The sequence below is a fragment of the Takifugu rubripes genome, chromosome 16 (assembly GCF_901000725.2).
Source record: "Takifugu rubripes chromosome 16, fTakRub1.2, whole genome shotgun sequence".
NCBI lineage: Eukaryota > Metazoa > Chordata > Actinopteri > Tetraodontiformes > Tetraodontidae > Takifugu > Takifugu rubripes.
In genome coordinates, this window is record NC_042300.1 from 4,732,406 (window position 1) to 4,752,226 (window position 19,821).

Sequence of the window (19,821 nt, forward strand, 5' to 3'; positions counted from 1 at the left end):
CTAAAGTAACATTTTAGTCTTTACATGCTTTCAGTTTCGACGAACAACTCAGAAAATCCAACACTCTGCGTCGTTGAAAAGGATGTAATCACGTAAAAAAGCTAGAACAGAACTGGAGCTTGGAGTCCGTGAAGGCAGCGCGAACCTACTAATATCACGCGAGAACGGGGTAATCGCGACAATTATTCTCAAAATTAAATTACGCGCTAGTGTGCTGGGGGGGGGGGGGGATAAATTACATCCGCAACGCACGTTTTCCTTATTTAATTTTTAAAGAGCAGCAGACCCAGGCCCCAGCTGTCAATCTTCCAAACAGCTGTTCCCGTTGGCTGGAGCGGTGCTGCAGGGAGGGGCCCAACGCGTTCCTTTCAGCTCGCCTGTTGGGTGCCCTCCAACTCTATCAGGGTGGCTCCGTTACAGGTCCTGGCATTTGCTTCGCTCCTCTGCAGTTTATGTGGTGAGCGTCAGCCAGGCTCGTTCCTCAGCTGCCCGATGGCATCTGTGATAATGAGGAACGCAGAGAACGTTCTTCTCTGAAGAACAAGGTGGAACGCGCGTCTGCGGTGGACAGAAGCGTTGGCTTCTGTAGGTGGGTGCAGGGCCGTCAGCCTCTCCGTCTCTCTCCAAACACGGCCAAATTACAGTCCAAATATAGTAAAACCACGCAGCTCTTCCCTGATTGTTTTTTTTTTTTTTTTTTAACACTTTTAGCTCGTATTCTCGGGGGCCTCTGCTGTCGGGGAAAGCGCACGCCGCTCTCGCCTGGTTGTGGCCTGGTTTGCCTTAATAGGACAGGCCAACATGGAGCCGCTGGCATAAGCAGGAGGGTTTATTCAAACTCCCACTTGCCATTAAAAAAAAAAAAGAACCCTCAACATCCCGGTTACAGCATGTTCCTGTTGCCTAGCGACCGGTCGGGTCTTGAGAGAAGTGAGGCGTCAGAGACGTGCGTGCGCGTCCACGGCGTGCGCGTCCTTTCTTTCCTCTGCTAGACATCAGCAAATAAGGGTGCACATGGAGATCAGTGCTCAGAATCATTTATTATTGACACATTTGTCTGGTCGGTAAACAACATACAGACTCGTTATGCTGCCCTTATATAGAACTTTGCACAATAATTAGAAAAAGGACATAAGACATGATAAAGTTCATGGACTTTTATTTGAAAAAAAAAAAAAAAAAAAAAGACTAGCATGTACAACTTGGAATGAATGTAAACTGAACCCGGATGAGGAGCCTGCGAGGAGGGGCGGGCGCACCCCCTTCGCCGCTCCGTCCGGGTCGAGAAACAGAAGACGAAAAAAAGAAGAGTGAAGGCCAGCGATTCTCTCTCGGAGGAAAAGAGAACACTCCGTCTCGGCAGAAAAGAAAAATAGTAACGAAAAAGATGGAAAAAAAAATAAATCAGAAAGCTCACCGTAAGACTTAAAGTCCTCCCTGCGCTGAGGGCGGGACGCACGACTACTATAGATGGCTGTCCAAATAACAAAAACAACAGAACATGCCAAACATTTTTGAAAATGTATTTTTTGTACATTTTTTTTCTCTTTTTATCTAGCATACAATTAAGTCCCATTCTGCCTAAACGCTTGAGTTAGAGCCTGGTTTATTCCGCCATCGTTAACAGTACAGGGATCCTCTCCAAATACAAAAGAAAAAAAAAAATAACTGTACCAAACCAACAAGAGGACAGCTTCTAGTGGAATCAGCACGCTCTGGTAGCCCGGAGGAGGTGATGGGGAGGGGAGGGGGGTAATGCTCCGGTCACAAGCCGCATGCACGAAAAACAGAAAGAACGGAGAACTGAAGAGATGGCCAGCCCAGACATCGACCACGAGCAAATGGAACCGGAGAGTTCGACAGATGCTTTAGCTTTAGTCTGAAGGTTGTCGTTACAGGGTTTGTTGTTATTAGTTACTTGTTAAGTACTGATGCTAAACTGGTCTCTGGGAAAGGGGAGGGGGGGGGACAGGATCACTAACTGTCATTTTCATGCAGATGTTTTTGTATATTTTTATATATATATATATATACACATACATACATATATATATACATACATATATATATATATATATATATATATATACACATATATATATTTCCCCGTGTGGACAGAAGGGTATTTTATTTCAACATTCAATTATTTTCTATACAGAAACAGTATGAATAAATGAACTTTTTTTTCTTTTTTTCCAAGAGGTAAGTAAAACATTAGATTTTTTTTCTTTTTTTTTTCCTAAGGGGGTGGGGGGGTGGAACGGGAGGCGGCGGGCTTCACTTCGCGGTCATCATCTGTACAAACTCTGCGGAGAGACAAAAGACAAAAGGACATGGCGTTTAGGGCGGGCCGAGGAGCGCTCACCTGCTAAACGGTTCAGCGCTTTGCTAACTCCTCTAATCAAGCCGAGCAGGTTCGGATGGCGCCCATCCTAATTGGTGTCCCCTTTTAAAACAGCTTCCACGCTCATCTCATTAAACAGCTCCCGCCTCCTGCTTACAGATGCGGCTAACGGGAGGATCCCGAGGCCGCCCCAGTCAGGACGCCGCTCTCGGTAACGTAGCAACAGCCTTCGAGAAACCGGGCGAGTGACTGGAGTCATGCTGCACGGAGGAGAGGGAGGAAGGGCGAAAGGTTGCGGCGCGCGTGATGCTGATTGGGGAGGATGTCAGGTCCCCTCGCGTCCCTGGTCCAGCTCTCTCCATCTACAGCTCCTGTCCAGTGTCTGATATCTGCAGCCAGCTCATCCGAAAGTCACCCTGAGAGGAGCACTCTGAATACAGAGTGATCCGGTCCCCTGGTTTTAATCAAAGCTCCGTGCGTGGCCTAGAAACTGGAGCTATTTCCGTTCGTCCCCCCCCCCCCCCCCCCCCACGTCCAGCTTTGTCTTACCTTCATAGTTGACCTGGCCGTCTCCGTCGATGTCTGCTTCTCTGATCATCTCATCCACCTCCTCGTCCGTTAGCTTCTCCCCCAGGTTCGTCATGACGTGGCGGAGCTCCGCGGCGCTGATGTAGCCGTTTCCGTCCTGAAACGTGGTCAGAAACGTCAACTCTGAGGCGGCGTCCAACCGCACTGCGGCGTGCGCCGTCGCAGTTCTTCCTACCTTGTCGAATACCCGGAAAGCCTCGCGGATCTCTTCCTCGCTGTCTGTGTCTTTCATTTTCCTAGCCATCATGGTCAGGAACTCTGGGAAGTCGATGGTTCCGTTACCTGGAGCGGGTGATCGATGACACGTTTCGTTAGCAAGAAGCCGCCATTACCAGTAGAGCAAGACTGAAAATGGGCATTTAGCCACGCATATCGCCCACAGTACAATATCCATGAATCAATATCCACGTTTCTGTCCAGACGGGATTAGCAGGGATCACACCAACTTGGAGGGGGGTCTAGCTGTTTAGGAAGGGGGGGGGGGGGGGGGCATGGGGGGTGATTCTGCTGGTACCGCTGATGAAGGTGGCGGAAGGCTGTGCGACAGAGTGTTGCAATTAAATACATTTTAAAAAGTGACGGGATTAAAGTGAAGGTCAGTGTCGGCAAGGGCAACATACCCGGGGGGGGGATTAGCTCTTGGATGGGGGATTGTACACAGATTAACCGATGACTGAGCGGGCCTAAGAGGGCGGACTTGGAGTGCATGCTAGAATGGATGTGTGCGGAAGGGAAATGGGTGCAGTAATAGGATGGGGCAGATGGCGATCCCGTGGCCCAGGGTAACAATCCAAGGACCTGTTAACTAACACACAGAGACAGCCAGCAGCGCTGGGGGAGCACACGCTGCCGTTGGGGGGCGAGGGAGGCTAGGGGAGCCTGCAAAACCATCATCTGCGGGGGACAATCAGCAAAGAGGGAAGGCAGATATACAACAAGGACCCAGATGCACCTCAGACCAGCCGCCGTGACCGAGGGAGAACCAGAGCCACGGCAGATGAAGACGGTGATGAAGACAGGCAGGAAGAGAGAAGAGAAAGAGGGAGGGAGGCAGGGAGTGGGTGGTTGGAGAGGAAAATAGAGATGAAGGAGATATGAAGTGGAGATATAAGGAGTGAACCGAGTGGGAGACGGTGCGATTACACATAAGAGGTGCTGACGCCAACTATATGGTCAGACATCTTTAACTGTGTGTGGTCATCCTCGTTTCCACGGAGCTACCTTCCCTCCCTCCCTCCAGGAAGAAGAGGAGGCTTGTGTAATGAGGAAGTTCAAATCGCTTGATGGTGGTATTCTTCTCCACTTCCTAATCCAGCAGTAGGGACCCTCATTTCGGGCCGGTGTCGTGAGCTCGTCCGCGCATCTGTGGGCCTCCACGATGAACAGCAGCGCTTTAATCCACTTCATCCTCAAAGTGTGCGACGGCTTTAACAACCAACCAAACCCCAAAGGCTGCTTCTCTCTGGCTAAAGCCTTCCCTCCTCTTTTCAGTCGTTTGGTAAATAAAGCTGATTTTCATTGGTCCAGCTGACGTCCCGTGGCTGCCGATGTGGGTACTGGATGTGCAGCGCGCGGGGACCTTATGTAACCACTTTTATTTTCCATTACTAGCTTCATTGCTGTCTGACCTAAATTGCATCAGCCATGGGAGGCAGAGCAGGAGGATGTGAGCGATGTGTGTGTGTGTGTTTGCATGCTCGCTCGCTCGCTCTTGGGTGTAACTGGGGGGGAGGGGGAGGCTGAAGAATGTGGGAGGATGTTTCAATAAAGGGACTGCCGAGCTGCAGTGCAATTGATTTATCCCGATCGATGAGTTTCCTTTTTTTTAAAAAAAAAATCCTATAAGCTGACAGAGCAGCGCTACGCTAAAGGCCCCGCAGACGTGGACACCACCCATTGTCCCGCTCACGGACCGCTGGCCCAGAGCTGCCATCGGAGCCGCCTCCGCCCCCCCTCCGCTCTTTTTCCATTGCACCGGGTGCGTGGCAGCTGACCCTGTCTGCATCAGGTGAATGGAATATTTTCCCCGTCTACCGATGCCAGACATCGCAGCCACGTCCCGACGCTGTCGACTGTCAGGGAGGAGAGCGTGCAGCCGCCAAACTGCTGACACACACACACCGACGCGTCATCTGACAGTAAGCTGGCTGCACAGTTGGCTCGGACAGTTGGCAGGAAAGAGGGGGGGGAGGTGGGCAACAACGGCGGCGACGTGCACTGAAACGGGGCAGGAAAGAGATACCGGCGCCTAATCCCTGGTGTATTTGTAACAGAGGGTTTTATCTCTGAAAACATGCAGGAAAAATGTTAATGTGAATTTCTGGACTGGCCTAAAAACACGAATGTGTATCCACCTCAAAGGGCGCGGCTCGCTCAGAGATAATCATTTAGGAAACCCAATCAATTGCAGAATAACTCTTGACATCAATTCCAGCTGAATAAAGTTTGCTGCGCTGCCGTTTCCGGGCCGTCGAGCGTGTTTAATGTGCTGCAGCCATTTGATTGATTAAACCATAAAAAGTGAAAACTGCTGATATGAAATGCATCGTTTTATTAACCCAAATATGAAAGCCTGCCGTCTCACTGGGGACAGACTAATCACTCCCGATGACTAAAATGGGAATAAAATGAACGCCTAACTGGCGATTATTCATCTTTTTAATTAATTTTTCTGCTAAATGAAGTCAGAAGCAGAAACATGTGGGACATGGTTTTGCTTTCCTGGAGAGAAAACGAGCGCCCGAACAGATGTAAACGTTTGCTGCCTGTGCGGACGAAGGCCCGAGCTCCTGATGACGTTACGTTTACCACTGACCATCAGCGTCCACCTCGTTGATCATGTCCTGCAGCTCGGCCTCTGTCGGGTTCTGGCCCAGCGACCTCATGACGGTGCCGAGCTCTTTGGTGGTGATTGTGCCGTCACCGTCCTTGTCGAATAAGGAGAAGGCCTCCTTGAACTCTGTGGAGGCAAGGGTGGCAGGTTAGCTCTCCGCGGGACTGGAAAAGCTCCACAGCAGCGTGAACCTAACGCTCTGCTCTGCCCGAGGCTTCTAAACCACAGGCCCTGAAACCGGTAGAGGAGGAAGGCATTAGCCTCGAAACCTTAGCATAATCTAATTAGCCACAGAGGGGGTTTGACTGAGACTGTGCAGCCTCCAGATTTATTCACCTCGTGCATTTATCATAAAAGGAGAGCCTACTAGACTTAAAATACTCGGGAAGTTGCCTTGGAAACTACTTTCATTTCACAAGTTGCAGTCATGACTCACCACCTCTTTAAATACTCTTTCCTCTAATACGCTGCCAGTACGTCCCTGCTAATTTATCTGCCTTCATTGTTCTGCATAACTGGCGCACAAACATCTGGAGGAGCTGTCAGGAGCGTTCACGCCGCCCGGAAGACCGGAAAACCTGACTCAGCCCTGTGGCGATATCGTAAAAGTGGAGGGGAAGAGGGGGGCTTCAGTTCCTACCTGCGATCTGCTCCTCTGTTAGTTGGTCAGCCTGCGGGTGAAGACGAGACACAGGTTTAATCAAGGTTAGACGCGACGCTCCTCCACCTTCACAAGCCTCAACAAACACCACAGCGTTCGCACACCTGCGGATCGTGAGGTTGTTGTGTCTGAGTCCTGGACCCAGGACATTAGGGTGGCGTCTCTAGAGCCAGACCAGGTGTTTTGGGAGGGGTTTTGTTGGATGGAGGCAGGTAGAATATTTAGATGGAGTTACGCTGGGATGTATGAATGCGTGGGATGTGGTTTGTTTTCCTCAGGCAGCTACCCTGTTTGTGATGGGAGATATTGGCTGAGCTGATCCTTGATCGAGAGTCCCCGACCCGTCTCTCCAAAGCGGGTTCATGCACGCATATATTTAAGGACACGCCTCCACCTTTAACCCTCAGGCCTGCCACTCAGTTATTTTTCCAGCGTTTGTGTGTAGACAGAAGGCGAGCCTGATTAACTCCATATTTGGTGGGAGTGAGTATTATAAATGGAAGTGGTGTATCATTTAGTTACATCACCACTGGATCCAGTTAAGATCTGGCAGGACGCGCTGCTGTCAACTCCCATAAACAAGGCAGGCTGGATCTGATGAATCGATACAGCCGGCGAGAGGTCTGAAGAGGACCTGAGCGGCACTCTGACGCCGTTCGATAACCCGGTCTCTCCTCTCCTCCCCCCTCGTTCGCAAGCGTTTTTCTCCGAGAATAGAAAATGTCAAGAGACAAAACCGCCCCGCTGATGCCAACGCGCCGCACAGCGTGACCAGTATTCTTCCACTTGTGCCTGTTCCTCCTATTGATGAGCCCCCCCCCCCTCACCCTACAGCGTTGCCCCCGCTGTCCTCTTCTGTCCCCGTGTTGTCTCGTCCCAGTAGGCTGGGCGCAGGGCTTTAATAACTCACTGCTACACCCCCCCCCCCGGCTCAGGCTCCAGCTGCTGGGGCCTCGAGGTGCAACAGCCATCGCTGCCGGCCCATCCCTCCCTTTTCTACAATTCCCGTCCGCCTCCTTTTCCTTAAATATGAATCTCAGCCAACAGGACTCCACCCCCCACCCGCATCATTCGTCTCAACATGTCTCCTTTCTTCCTTCTGCTCTTCTGTTCAGAGGAAACTCCCTGTGATTCACCATCCGTGGTGTCATGTGGGCAGGTTGCTCTCTGCCAGGATCCCTGTCCTGTAGGGGACGGACGTGCGTGCGCGCGCGTGTGTGTGTGTGTGTGTGAACGTTGGGGTTTTGGAAGGTGCCCGCTGGCAGCGGCGGCTCGACCTCGAGGCCGGTTCACTGGCGCAGCAGTAATACCTTGTTGTCATGTTCACGCCATTTCACTCGATAGGGGACGCCGGTGATTAACTTCTCCAATATCAGCCCACTGTGCAGTTTTGGAATTGTGGAGCGGTCAGTGCGAGGAGCCCAAACAGTTCCTGAAGTCGCTCCAATGTGGGGGAGTGAAAGGTGCACGAGCAGCTGTCACTCTGGCAGATGGGTGTGACACACACACACACACACACACACACTTTCATTCAACTGCCTACAAGCACAAACCACAAAAGCCACGCGCTTGTTTTTTTCGTGGTGGTAACAAACGTCTCGCCAGGGGGCCAGGCTGCATACCGTGGGGGGGGGGGGGCGCCACCGCCCTCGTTACGCCCCGCGGATGAGGCCGGTCCGCCATATGGTCTAATGACTGTGTGTGGCAACACGGGACAGGGCTGGGTGTTACACCAACAAGCACATTAATTATTCATCGCGTTGCGGATCAGATGTCCTTCCAATTACTAAACATGCACCAGCAAACAAGAGTGTAAGAGTAGACAGGGACTCGCGCGGTCGACTTATTCACTACTTCCACCTCGACGGGGGCGGCCGTTTCCCCTTCAGCGGGCACGCTGATATACGCCGGGGGCTCTGTGGACCTCCTGGAGATGCTGGATTACTCCATAAGCATTTGACTTAACACGCCACTATTGTCCAGTATTGCAACGTGAAACTCAATACCATACATGGGATATCTGATCACTGGTGTGTGTGTGTGTGTGTGTGTGGGAGGGAGGGGGGGGGGGGGGAGCAGAAGAAAGACTCCCTCTGGTCATTAACGAACTATCGAGCTGATCATCAAAGGATTCTCAGATCGTTTCCACTCGCCAGGTTCTCCCCGTGTGTGTGACGCAGCCTGTCGAAAGGCGCCTCTCTCGTTAGCTTCTAGCGTGCTCGTGAACGCGCCCCCCCCCCCCCCCCCCCCCGCCCCCCAACCGGACATCTGGTGACATCGGCGAGCGATGACCAAGTGCAAATGTTTCTGCAAGTCACCGTGGGCCTGCTGGAGGAACGAGCCTTCTCAAACCAGTCATTGTGCATCTGCTACTTGACAGCTGTTGTGTTGTTTTGCAGGAGCTGCTTGTGTTGCATGAAAAAAAAGCCAACCCATGATTTGCGTTGTGCAAAGAAGCAACCAAATCAGGACAGAAATAGTGGACAGGAACCAAGACCAGCACAGTGGACTGTGGTGAGATGTAGGACTGCTCGCCGTACTGGCTCTCCCAAACCAAGCCGACACTGTGTCCTTATTGTAATCTTGTAATTACAGAATAAGACCCGATTCCGTTGCGGAACAAGCTGGCCAGATACAGTAGCTGCCACCCCCCACCCCCAACCCTCACAAGCATGGCACGGTTCGGCTCTGGATGGTGCAACATAAAAAAAAGAAAAAAAAAACCCGGGAAGCCAGACGAAAGCAGCTCGCCTCCCCCCCCAACTGGAGCCCCATTCCCGGGTCCACCGCGTCCACGCAACGACATCGCGCACCTTTTTTCTCCAGCCATCTCTGCTGGGAAACATGTCCGCTGACGGGCTTGCGAACACGCCTGCGCCGCTGTAAAACCGACCTTCCAGCCTATGTGGCTGTTCAAATTCTACTGTACGGACCCACAATAGCGCCCAGGGGATCCCAGCACCGTCGAATCTGGTCCAGAATTTAATTCGATCCGCGCCATGCAGCCGTGAAGCGACCGCCTGGCCTGGAATAGACGATCGACTCGATAACGCCGGGAGAATTGCGCAGTTATGGAGGAACCCGCTCGGGACCGAACATCTTTAGACTTTAGACAGCAAAAAAGGGGGGGGGAAGCGCCGGTGGCCAGAAATAAGCTGCAACCTATGGCCTCACACTGCACCAAACAGCCTGTGGAACACAACAGCCGCGCTTTACGGGCGGATCCGGATCCGATGCGAGAGACCCGCTCGTCAGCGGAGTCAAGGAGAGTGGCCAGAAAAGCCGCCGCTCCACAGCCGCTTTTACGCGCCGCTCCACGTCCAAAGCGCTTTTCGACATACTACAAAGAATGAATGGCAATACGTACCATGTTGGATGAGTTGTGTGCTTGTCGGTGTGTGGAGGCAGACTAGGAGTGCGGTCGTTCCTTAGATGGAGTTCCACTAACGGGACAGGAGCGAGTATATTGGCCGCGGCCAGAACGGGGATTGCCTGTGTATCCCTCCGCCGCGGTGGCACTGATCACTCATTTCCTTATTTCAATTCAGGGCTGCTGCAGCAACGCGGGCCTCCCGCTGCACGCATGCCAATCAAACCCGCCCAGAACGCCCGCAGTACACACAGGGCATGCTAAATATTGCATACACGATTGTTCTGAAAATCCAGTGTGCATGCCTGGCATGCTTACTTTATCAAAACAACATCCTCGGCTTAGGTGCGGCTTAGGCGCGCCAATAAGTCCGCATGAAAACGTTGAACACGTTGAGATCAAACCTTTAAAAGTTTTCTTTTTTCTTTTTAAATCATCTGGAGGCTACTCACACAGACCGCCCTTGCTGGATGCAGTCTTTAAGTCATAACTATGACAAAAAGTTTCTGTTTAAGTTCCTGTTTTTCTCAAGATGCTTTAATATTTACTCACTTTTCTTCAACATCTTTTGGTTGATTCAACATCTTTTGGTTGCTTCCTCGTTTTGCTGAGGATTTTTTTAGACCCTTAAAGCAGCATTTGTGCACCAGTGTTGGTTTAGTTCTGTGGGTTTGATTAAATCATCGCCAGCCTATATGACTTTCTTGAAAACTCGCTGAAATGCCACCAGTCAAGTGCAATCACTTGTTTACTTTTACCACTTTTTACTTTTATAGAAAACTTGACTGTGAATTCTGCCACAGCTCTAAAATGTGTATAAAATCTAAGTCACAGGGTGGCGAGCTGCATTATTGTCATGCTTATAAGCATAATAATTACATTCGCCTTGCAAAAGTCCAACATTAATTAACTCCTCGGTGTGTGTTACTGTTGCCCTATGATGCAATTGTTAGCGCAACATTCAACGGTTGGCTTGGATAAATCGCACACTGTGCCTTTAAATGTAGAGCCAAACGTTGCGAGCGATCTTTGATTACATTGCAAAAATATATTTTTTCCCCAAGTCATAAATGTTTATTTGTAAAACATGTCACGTGCATTTTGTTTCTTTTAAGATATTCCAGAAAATGAGTTAACTTGTAGTTCCCCTATCCAGGGCTCTACTTTGCAAGTGCGGAAGGATACATTTAGTAAAGGGTGGGAGCCTGGTTGACACTGGAGAGTTTGTTGTACCAATTTATATCGGGGTCTCTGATTGGCTGCTGCAGACCCGCAATATTATACCGCATGTGTCCGCTATGCTGATTGGCTGCGCGGGACCTGCATTGCACCAGGCAGTGGCACTTGATGGAAATATAATAAATATAAATAGGAGAAACTTACGAAAACGAACGTAACGTTTGGCAGCGCCTTTCCCGTCAGCGTCCCAGTGTGTTTATTTTTCTGGATTTATTTGACGGAGACGGAAGAAAAATGCGACGGGTTTTCATTGGTGCGGGGCAAACGTAGGGAAGTGCGCAGATTTACTATTGGCTGCTCCCTACACTGGTAGACTCTCGTGGATTAAACCAAACAGCAGCGCTTTTTTATTTACAACACCGCGCTGCTTAACTTTTATGAATTTGGACGATTTATAGAGTTCAGCTGAGGTAGCTAACGGTGTCTCTTGAATGCAGCACGGCTGCAACTTTAGGGCAGAATGACGACGCAGAAGTGGGTGAATCAGATCTCTGTTGTCATACGGATGAATGCTGCACCCTGTGCCACGAGCCATCTCCCGGAAGCGCCACCTAGTGGACACGTTACACGTAACCAGGAAGAGATCACGTGGTGGAGACAGACCGTGGCTCGCGGGCTTGTTCATCGTAGTTATGTTTGTTTCTGCTCCTTCCGGGTCGTTTTTTATTTAATTGCAACGATTTTAAAGGGAGGATATGGACATATTCGATACAATCTAATGCTATATTGTTGCTAGTTTAAGTAGCAATTGACTGTTACCCATCATCTTGCTGAGTGTTGTTGAACTGCATAGGAAAATGAGAGGAGAGATTCAGTATTTGGCTTCTTTTATGTGACTCCAGGTCTCTTCAATTTAAAAAATAATCAAATCTCTGGAGAGTTTAACAGTGTTGTTGGATGATGTGACATGGAGATTATTCACATTATGTATGTTCCTTTCTGGGCTTTAAAGTGAATCCATTTGTCTGCAAGTCATCCATCCATCCTTCCTCCTCCTCTCAGGCTGAGGAAGAGCAGCCCTAAACGGGGATCGCCGCTAATGTGGCACCGCCGGAGCAAGTCTCTGCAGCTCCGTCTGCTGGCTGACTAAAGAGAGTCGGGCTGGTTGGCGTCTTAATCTGCCGAAACTAATCGTGACAGTGCGGCTGAATTTGCTCGTTTTGCCCCGTTTAACAGGAAAAACGGCCGTTACATAAGTAGACACAGGGTAATTTCTTGACACACACACACACACACACACACACGTGGTTGTCCTTTTCCACAGATTCAGGCCCAGTTCAACCTGTTGTAGCCACACTATTGAGGATCTGGGAGATTTATAAGACAGATCAGGCCTAATTCCGAAGTACTTTCATGCATGTGCAGGTTGAAATGCCTGACTCATTTAGTAAAGCAAGTGTCGCCCCCCACCCAACTCTCTACAAAGGGGGATACAGCAGCAGCCCCGTGCTCATTCAGGCCCTGCAACGTGGTTTTGATGCCTGCTGTACGGGGCCACTTTCTGCTGAGCACTCAATTCCACAAGGCTCCACATCAAGAGGAATTAAATCAATGATGTCCAGACTGCAGCGAGACGCAGCTTAGCTGGGGTTTAACGCAGATATTAAGTGCAGGAGGAAGAAAATGTTCCCTCTAAATAATGACATTTTAGTTAACTATGTGTGTGAGCCCCCTTGGTCTTCTGGAATATTCTAAGAACCAGAGGCCAAAAGCCTTCTACAGACTAACATTTATTTTTCTCTCCTTTTATGCATTGTTTTTACACAGAATGAGGGGGCAGGGTTAAACACATGACATGCAAAATATATCAAAACACTCTCTGGAGGGGCGACGGCTGCTGCCTCCTCCCGCTCATCCACAGACAGGTGTCGGTTAGAGGTAAAGCCCCTCCGGCGTGCCCTCCTGCTTCTTGTATAGTACGTTTTCCTTGGACTTCTTGAAGTCTTCGTTGGTGACTTTCATGCGCCGTTCGCGTAGAGCCATGAGGCCTGCCTCTGTGCAGATGGCCTGGAGGATACAGTTAACCGTCAGATTAGTGCTCCCAAAAAATACAATGACTTAGAAAGATAGAAATCGCTTGCCTGAGAGCCGCCAGGAGGTAAAACCTACAGAGCTAACAAGTCTATGTGTAGTTATAATGCTGAGGATCAGCTGCGGAACCACAAGACTACTATAAACTTATGTTCTTACATTTATATTTACAGGAGCTGCCATTTTATGGTAGATGCTGTAGTTCTGTTTGAGGCCACAGGGGGGCAATAGAGACCAGAAAGAGAAGCTGAGGACGAGCGTCTCACCTGTCCAATATGTGATGTTTAAACGTGGATAAAGCTATTCCCACATGCTTCACCAAACTGGCCGTTTGGGAAGGTAGCTCACGATGCAAGGCCAGGCTGACTCTCACCTTTATGTCTGCTCCTGATAGGTCATCCTTGGCCAAGATGAGGTCGTCCAGGGTGACATCGTCTGCTACCGTCATGCGGCTGGTGTGGATCTGGAAGATCCTCCTTTTGGTTTTCTCATCCGGCAGCGGAAACTCAATCTTTCGGTCAATTCTCCCTGAAGGGGGGGGGGGGGGGGGGGGGATTATTATTTTTCTACATGTAATGTAATAAAACATTAGAATTAATAAGCAGAGTGCGCTAATGCAATTAATTCTTTCATACATTATTCATAATGAGAGTAAAGGGGGAAGTTTCTTAGACGGGGACATTTTAAAAGCAACTCATCATCTGGGCCAGCAGTAAGAAACTGGTTCTGGAGCGTGAACTACAATCAGCCTCATCAGCCGTGATAAATGTATGAATATGAATAAATGCTAATCTCATCACCGGGTCGGATGAGGGCCGGGTCCAGCGTTTCTATCCGATTGGTCGCCATGATGACTTTAACGTCTCCCCGTGAGTCGAAGCCATCGAGCTGGTTGAGCAGCTCCAACATGGTCCTCTGGATCTCCCGCTCTCCACCAGAGTTGGAGTCATACCTGGAGAACACAGAAACCTTTACCCGAAGAGCTTATGGAACTCACTGTGTTCCGACCCACTTCACTGATGCGTTCACTGCCTTTGCCATACTCGGTTAACAGCAAGGCTACTTCTACAGAACACCCACTGCCAAACAAGTCCATGCAAAGCCAAAAAGTTCAGCAGAGAACATCTGAGATTTTTAAAAATAGAAGCAGCCTGTTAGGAGTTGCTGAACCTCAGCAGTCGGCGTGTTGTTGTGTGAAGACTATAAATACAAGCAGCATATTAAAGCTGCTCACACCTCGTCAGCCCTCACATCCAAACACCATCTGAGACGCCTCAACAGTCTGCTGATGCTCTCTCTCACGCCGCTTCTGAAACAGCTCGAACTACCTTTTGGTGCCGATGGCGTCGATCTCGTCAATGAAAACGATGGAGGGCGCGTGCTCCTCTGCCACCCGGAAGAGCTCCCGCACCAGCTTGGGCCCGTCTCCCAGGTACTTCTGGATCAGCTCTGAGCCCACCACACGCAGGAAGGTGGCTGAAGTCTGGTTGGCCACAGCTTTGGCGAGCAGCGTCTTGCCTGCATGTAGCAACACTTGGGTTAATTCTGCCTGGATTTCCAACAGAACAACAACACATCTGGTTTATTTTCTATAAATGGAATGTGAAATTTGAAGTCTGAAACATTACCAGGCACCTCGGTGTCCCTAAAAAGATTCTCTAAAAAAGGTCAGACTGTTCTCTCAACCCTATAAAAGCTGCCTCATCTTGAAACATTGCCCCCACCAACACACACATGTGTTCTTCCATAAAAATATTGTATTTCCCAATCAAAGAAAAATATTGAATGGGTATTCTGAATGCTAATAGCACTGAATGGGATTTTGGAAGCTGCCATTTCATCTGAAAGAGTAGATTTGATGTTATTGCTTTGTGTCTTTTAGAAAACTGTCCAACATTAAAACAGGTTTAAGTAGTGACATTAATGAAAGAAGTCCCTCTCCATCACAGCAGTGGAAGTAAACAGGTATGATTCAGGCTGTGGATAAAGTTTGAAGGGTTTATCGAGAGTGAAGTGCACTCTTCATGGAGGCTCATTCTCATTATGAGCCCAAACAGACGAGCAGCTTTTGGAACATTTGGACGTTCCATTAACAGTCAGCCATTTGTACTGAACGTGCTGCTTCTCATCGAAGCTTATAAATCCTGCCCTTGTTCCTGTAGACAAGCATGAGCGGAACCGAGGATTCCTTTTATAAACTCTGCCTTGATACTAAAGACCAAACGGGTAACAAACAAGCTGGCATAACTACATGAGCGGTGAAATCGTTTACTTTGTGGACAATTATACATGTCATTACAGAAGACTGAATGTGAGGAGCTCAGAAACATCGCACTAGCTGTGGATAATGGTTTGCTGATTACCTGCATCACATTATCAAGCAGCAGCTGATGCGTCCGTATTTAACTTGACAGCTCATTTACATGCAGGTTCTGCATGCTGTGAGGACTCTGTTGACTATATTACTGCACAAAACTCACTGTCACTCATACGCAACAGCAGCAGACGGATGGGACAGTTGTAAATCCAGAAGCTGCTAGTTTTGGGAAATTTCATTTTAAGCTTAAGTTCGCTTCCTGTTAGCTGTGATAAATAAAGCTGGTTGTTTACTACATTACAGGTTTAAAGCTCTTACCAGTGCCAGGTGGCCCATACAAGATGACCCCTTTAGGAGGCTTAATTCCCATCTCTTCATAATACTCTGGGTGTGTGAGAGGTAACTCCACTGATTCCTGTAAAAAAAAATTTAAACTAGTCAGCAACCATCATATATACCAGTTTTTGATCAATTTATTTTAGCACATGTTGTAAATACCTTGATCTCCTGGATTTGATTGTCCAGCCCCCCAATGTCAGCGTAGGTTTCCTGTGGAGCCTTTTCCACCTTCATCACCGTCACTAATGGGTCAGTGTCATCCATCAGCACTCCAATCACTGCATGAACCTATACAGAGCACATCTGATGAGCGAGCCTTCTACACTATCAACAGCAAACAACCCAAATATGTCATGAAAAATCATTAATAGTGCTGTTAGAATTGTCATGCTTTTTTCCTCTTTCAAACAAAGGGTGTCTCCACTAAAATAATGTTTGTTCCACTATCTCAGGGCACTGTACCTTGTGGTTGAGCAGGACAGAGCAGCCAGGCTCCAACAGATCCTTATCCACAAAAGACAGGATGCTGACATAGTGCTCCGATCCCACTGACGTGGAAACAATGGCATGGTTGTCGTCAATGATTTCCTCCAGTGTGCCCACAGACATCGGAGTCCCACGCAGGTCATCCACCTTTGACCTCTCCTCCTTTAGAAGAACGAGAAGAATTAATGTGGCTACAATAATGAGACAAAGTTAGCCATGACGCGTCGAAGCAGTGGCTGACCTCCTGTTTCTCCTCCAGAGGCTTCATCTGCTCCTGATTCCTGATGAACTCCTCCTCCATCAGTAGGTAATCTTTGATTCGCTCCTGTTTCAGCAGCTTGAGGCGGCACTGAGTGTGAGGGGTGACTGAAAACCAAACCAGAAACAGCACATGAGAAGCCCAATTCATTAACCTGTAATACTTGAACAGTTTATCAGAAGCATCGTGTAGTCAAGTATGTTGAATGATTTTTATTTTTTTTTTAAAAAGCATCATCTCATCTCTAATTTGGTAGATTATACATTTCTAAATTTCTCACCAAGTGGTAGTTTGCTGGCAGCATCAGGTCCTTTAGTTTTCTTCTTTTTCTTGCCAACTCTGGTGGGAATTGGAGGCTCATACTTCTTCTTCTTATCCTTCAATTATAAACCAAATGACAGGTGGGAAAACGGTACACGAGTGACCAAAACAGTGGTTTGTAATAAACACTGCAGTTTTAAAACAGAAGGATGAGAAAGTAAAACAGAGCACCAAAGCAGTCATTTTGAATCAACACATAGATTCTAAAAGCTTATAACAAGTTAATGTCAATATTATTACAAAACGCGGCTAGTTCCGACATTAGCTTGCGGCTGTATCATTCTCACCTTGTCATCCTTCTTGCCTCCTCCAGGACCATGGCCCCCACTTTGGCTTTGACCCTGGAATTATGTACATATTTTAAATGAACAAACAATGAAATAATTACCTAACTATGGCTTGTCTGATTAGCTGTATAGCTCATACTGTATAGAATATTCGCTGTAATAACCGAGGACATGCCGGTGTAATCCTAAAATAGACTAACAACAATACTGTATACGAAAAATAATATACATTTAAAGAAAGGTTGGACAGTATGGAAATATTTTTTTGCAGATGTTAGACAACGACTCCTGCCAATGAAGGGAAAAAACTGACGTCGCTAGCGAACGGCTAACATAAAACTGTTAATTGTAGCCATCACTTCAAAACCGAAACAGCCCCTGGAATAATTGTAACAGTCCCCGTATCGGTATATTTATAGTCGTGGTTGGATTATTTGGCGAATAATAGCTTTAAATAAACAATTAAAACCGAGCGGCAGGGAAAACTGCTTGCTCACTTACCATTGTTGCCTGTCGCTTGAAAATGACGTCACAGCGGACGGCGACGCGGTGGCGACAAAAATATGCAGCTAAATTCGCGCGACATAAACACTTGTAGGACAACCCCGAGGAATTGTCAGATATTTTAATTTTGAACAGTTTAGCATAAAAGAACCAATGTACAAACTATGCATGTGTCTTTATGACAAAGTATTTCCAAAACAGACGTCAGCTGAACCTTTGAACTAAGTTACTCAGTGTATTAAAAGTGTACATGTACTAATTTTATACTTGGGAAGCGTCTTCAGTCACTGGAGATTTAAATCAAGCTTTCCAACTGAATTTTATTAACATATATCCCCCCACTGCAGTCGATTTGCGCACACATTACCCCATTGGGCTAAAATATATCGGTATAAAATAAATCTTTAACAAATTTGGAAGTAAGCAACTTGTGGTCATTTGCTGCGTGTTCAAGTAGGGAAGATACTTTAATATCTCAAATTGCTCCAGGTGGTTCTTCCTGGGGATCAGAATAGCAATAATATGAGACAAATACAGATCATGCTGTTTGGCTCCAGATGAACAACTTAGCAGCTTGACTGGCAGCCAGGAGGAGTGTGTGAATTACAGTAGTCTCTGTGAATAATTTTGCATTTATAATGTTTTAACACAAGAGAAAGGTCAAGAAATGATTGCATTTGTAAGCTCTATCTTCAGTAAGAAAATTAGTATCATAACAGCACCCTCCTGGATGTTAGATTTAAGCATCTGTTCACTCCAGTCCCACACAACTGTGTTGATGATAGTATGGATCTATATTTTTTCATGGGTGATAAACAATTAATTCTAATTAAAAAAATAAGTATTTTCTATTTGAGTCATTTCAGCAGTTAGGAGCTAAACATCTTTTCACAACTGTTTTTTGTGATGTAACTTAATGATGTTAATTTAATAAAGTGTTCTAGCATGAGCCATGTGGGTACAGAATTATAATCTGAATCTTATTTGGTAGGATTTCAGTTTTTAATGTGCAGGAACAGCAGCATCATCAAAGTTTGTGTTTCTGAGTGTTCTGACTGAAATAACATTCTGTCTCCATAGCAAAGAGTGAAGGCGGGTTAAGCTATTTCTGTCCATAATTATTCTGTGCACAGTATTAAAATGAGTCACATGTTTGGGGTGTAAGATTATGTCTGTATTACTTCACTACCATTCTGATCTCCTGACTCCATGGCAGCCATATCAGTGATATCAGTTATTGACAGACCTGTACTGGAGGACTTGACTAGGAATTTGCCTTGTCTCATTTTTTTCTGCACTTCAGCTCTCCCCCCTGTGGTTCTCCCCAGCTGTGTGTAGCTCTCCTCGTTCTCCTGACCTCCACCCACCTGCTCCGTGTGTGTCATCCGCTCACTTGCCCCACATCATTATCAATCACCTGTGACCTAAAAGCCCAGTCCTTCACACTCTTCTTGGCCAGAGTGATGTTGCAAGGTTGTGGTGGTTTCAGCAGGAATCTTGAGAATTTGGTGTGTTTTGGGATTTCTTTTAGTTGGATTTTGTGTTCCTCGTTTATTAAGCTTTTTTTTTTTTTTTTAGATATTTTTTAAACTGAGATCAACAATACAATGTTTCTCTATTGGCTCTTAATGAATGAAAAGTTCAGATTGAAGTTACAAGCAGAGGGGGTGGTAAATGTACGAAAATCTGTTTTTATTATACAATTGTGAATAAGGTGAACATGCAGGAGATTGTATGTTCCAGTGTGCACCAGTGATGTGTTCCATCTCACAATACATAACCTCCTTATGGCAGTATTTGGAGCTCACTGATAATTTAAGCTGAAGATGCAAACTCGTTGCCAAACCATATTAGATTTATAGCAGGATAAATGTGGAGATGACTGCAAATGGAGCAGAGGTGCCAATGACAGTGCACATAACAGAGAACCTATAATAGAGCTGTCAATCATGCTGGATGGTAAACAGCCTGGTTGTGAGCTTGTGGTCTCAGGCTGTGGTGGAGCAATGTTGCCATAGAGTGAGAGCGTTCCTCAGCCTTTCTGTCTGGTATTAGCAGATCCCCTTTGCAGAATACAAACGCAGATTTGGCTACTTGGAACTTGCAACTTAGAAATATCACTGATGAGCAAAAATGTTTAGCACAACTCATGCATATTCTTAAAGTGAAAGTCCATGCGTACCTTACCCTTCACCCACTCATTCAGCAAAAAAAAGCTAATGGATAATGCAGTTTGCATTAA

At 47.4% G+C, this 19,821-nt stretch overlaps 2 protein-coding genes across 2 annotated transcripts; both read right to left on the reverse strand.

The window, feature by feature from the left end:
* Positions 1-1,027: 1,027 nt before the first annotated feature.
* LOC101068488 (calmodulin) lies at positions 1,028-9,948 on the reverse strand. Its single transcript, XM_003971456.3, has 6 exons — positions 9,794-9,948; positions 6,406-6,436; positions 5,748-5,891; positions 3,108-3,214; positions 2,894-3,029; positions 1,028-2,306 (listed from the first exon to the last, which is right to left on the reverse strand). The coding sequence occupies exons 1-6, from the start codon at positions 9,794-9,796 to the stop codon at positions 2,278-2,280; spliced, it is 450 nt and encodes a 149-aa protein (XP_003971505.1). The 5' UTR covers positions 9,797-9,948; the 3' UTR covers positions 1,028-2,277.
* A 2,797-nt stretch (positions 9,949-12,745) lies between these two features.
* LOC101068256 (26S proteasome regulatory subunit 4) lies at positions 12,746-17,622 on the reverse strand. The gene is made up of 11 exons (XM_003971455.3): positions 17,577-17,622; positions 17,076-17,129; positions 16,748-16,844; positions 16,450-16,574; positions 16,185-16,370; positions 15,882-16,010; positions 15,702-15,798; positions 14,395-14,584; positions 13,867-14,018; positions 13,440-13,594; positions 12,746-13,042 (listed from the first exon to the last, which is right to left on the reverse strand). Exons 1-11 carry the CDS (start codon positions 17,577-17,579, stop codon positions 12,908-12,910), a joined length of 1,323 nt encoding a protein of 440 aa, XP_003971504.1. The 5' UTR covers positions 17,580-17,622; the 3' UTR covers positions 12,746-12,907.
* Positions 17,623-19,821: the final 2,199 nt, after the last annotated feature.

Excerpts from the sequence above, each read along its gene's own strand:
- LOC101068488 (XM_003971456.3), bottom strand. Across the intron at positions 5,892-6,405 it reads AACAGAGGAGCAGATCGCAG|AGTTCAAGGAGGCCTTCTCC; the intron begins GTAGGAACTGAA and ends TTGCCTCCACAG. Across the intron at positions 3,215-5,747 it reads CAACGAGGTGGACGCTGATG|GTAACGGAACCATCGACTTC; the intron begins GTCAGTGGTAAA and ends CACCCGCTCCAG.
- LOC101068256 (XM_003971455.3), bottom strand. Across the intron at positions 16,845-17,075 it reads GAGGCAAGAAGGATGACAAG|GATAAGAAGAAGAAGTATGA; the intron begins GTGAGAATGATA and ends TTATAATTGAAG. Across the intron at positions 15,799-15,881 it reads ATCAAATCCAGGAGATCAAG|GAATCAGTGGAGTTACCTCT; the intron begins GTATTTACAACA and ends TTTTTTTTACAG.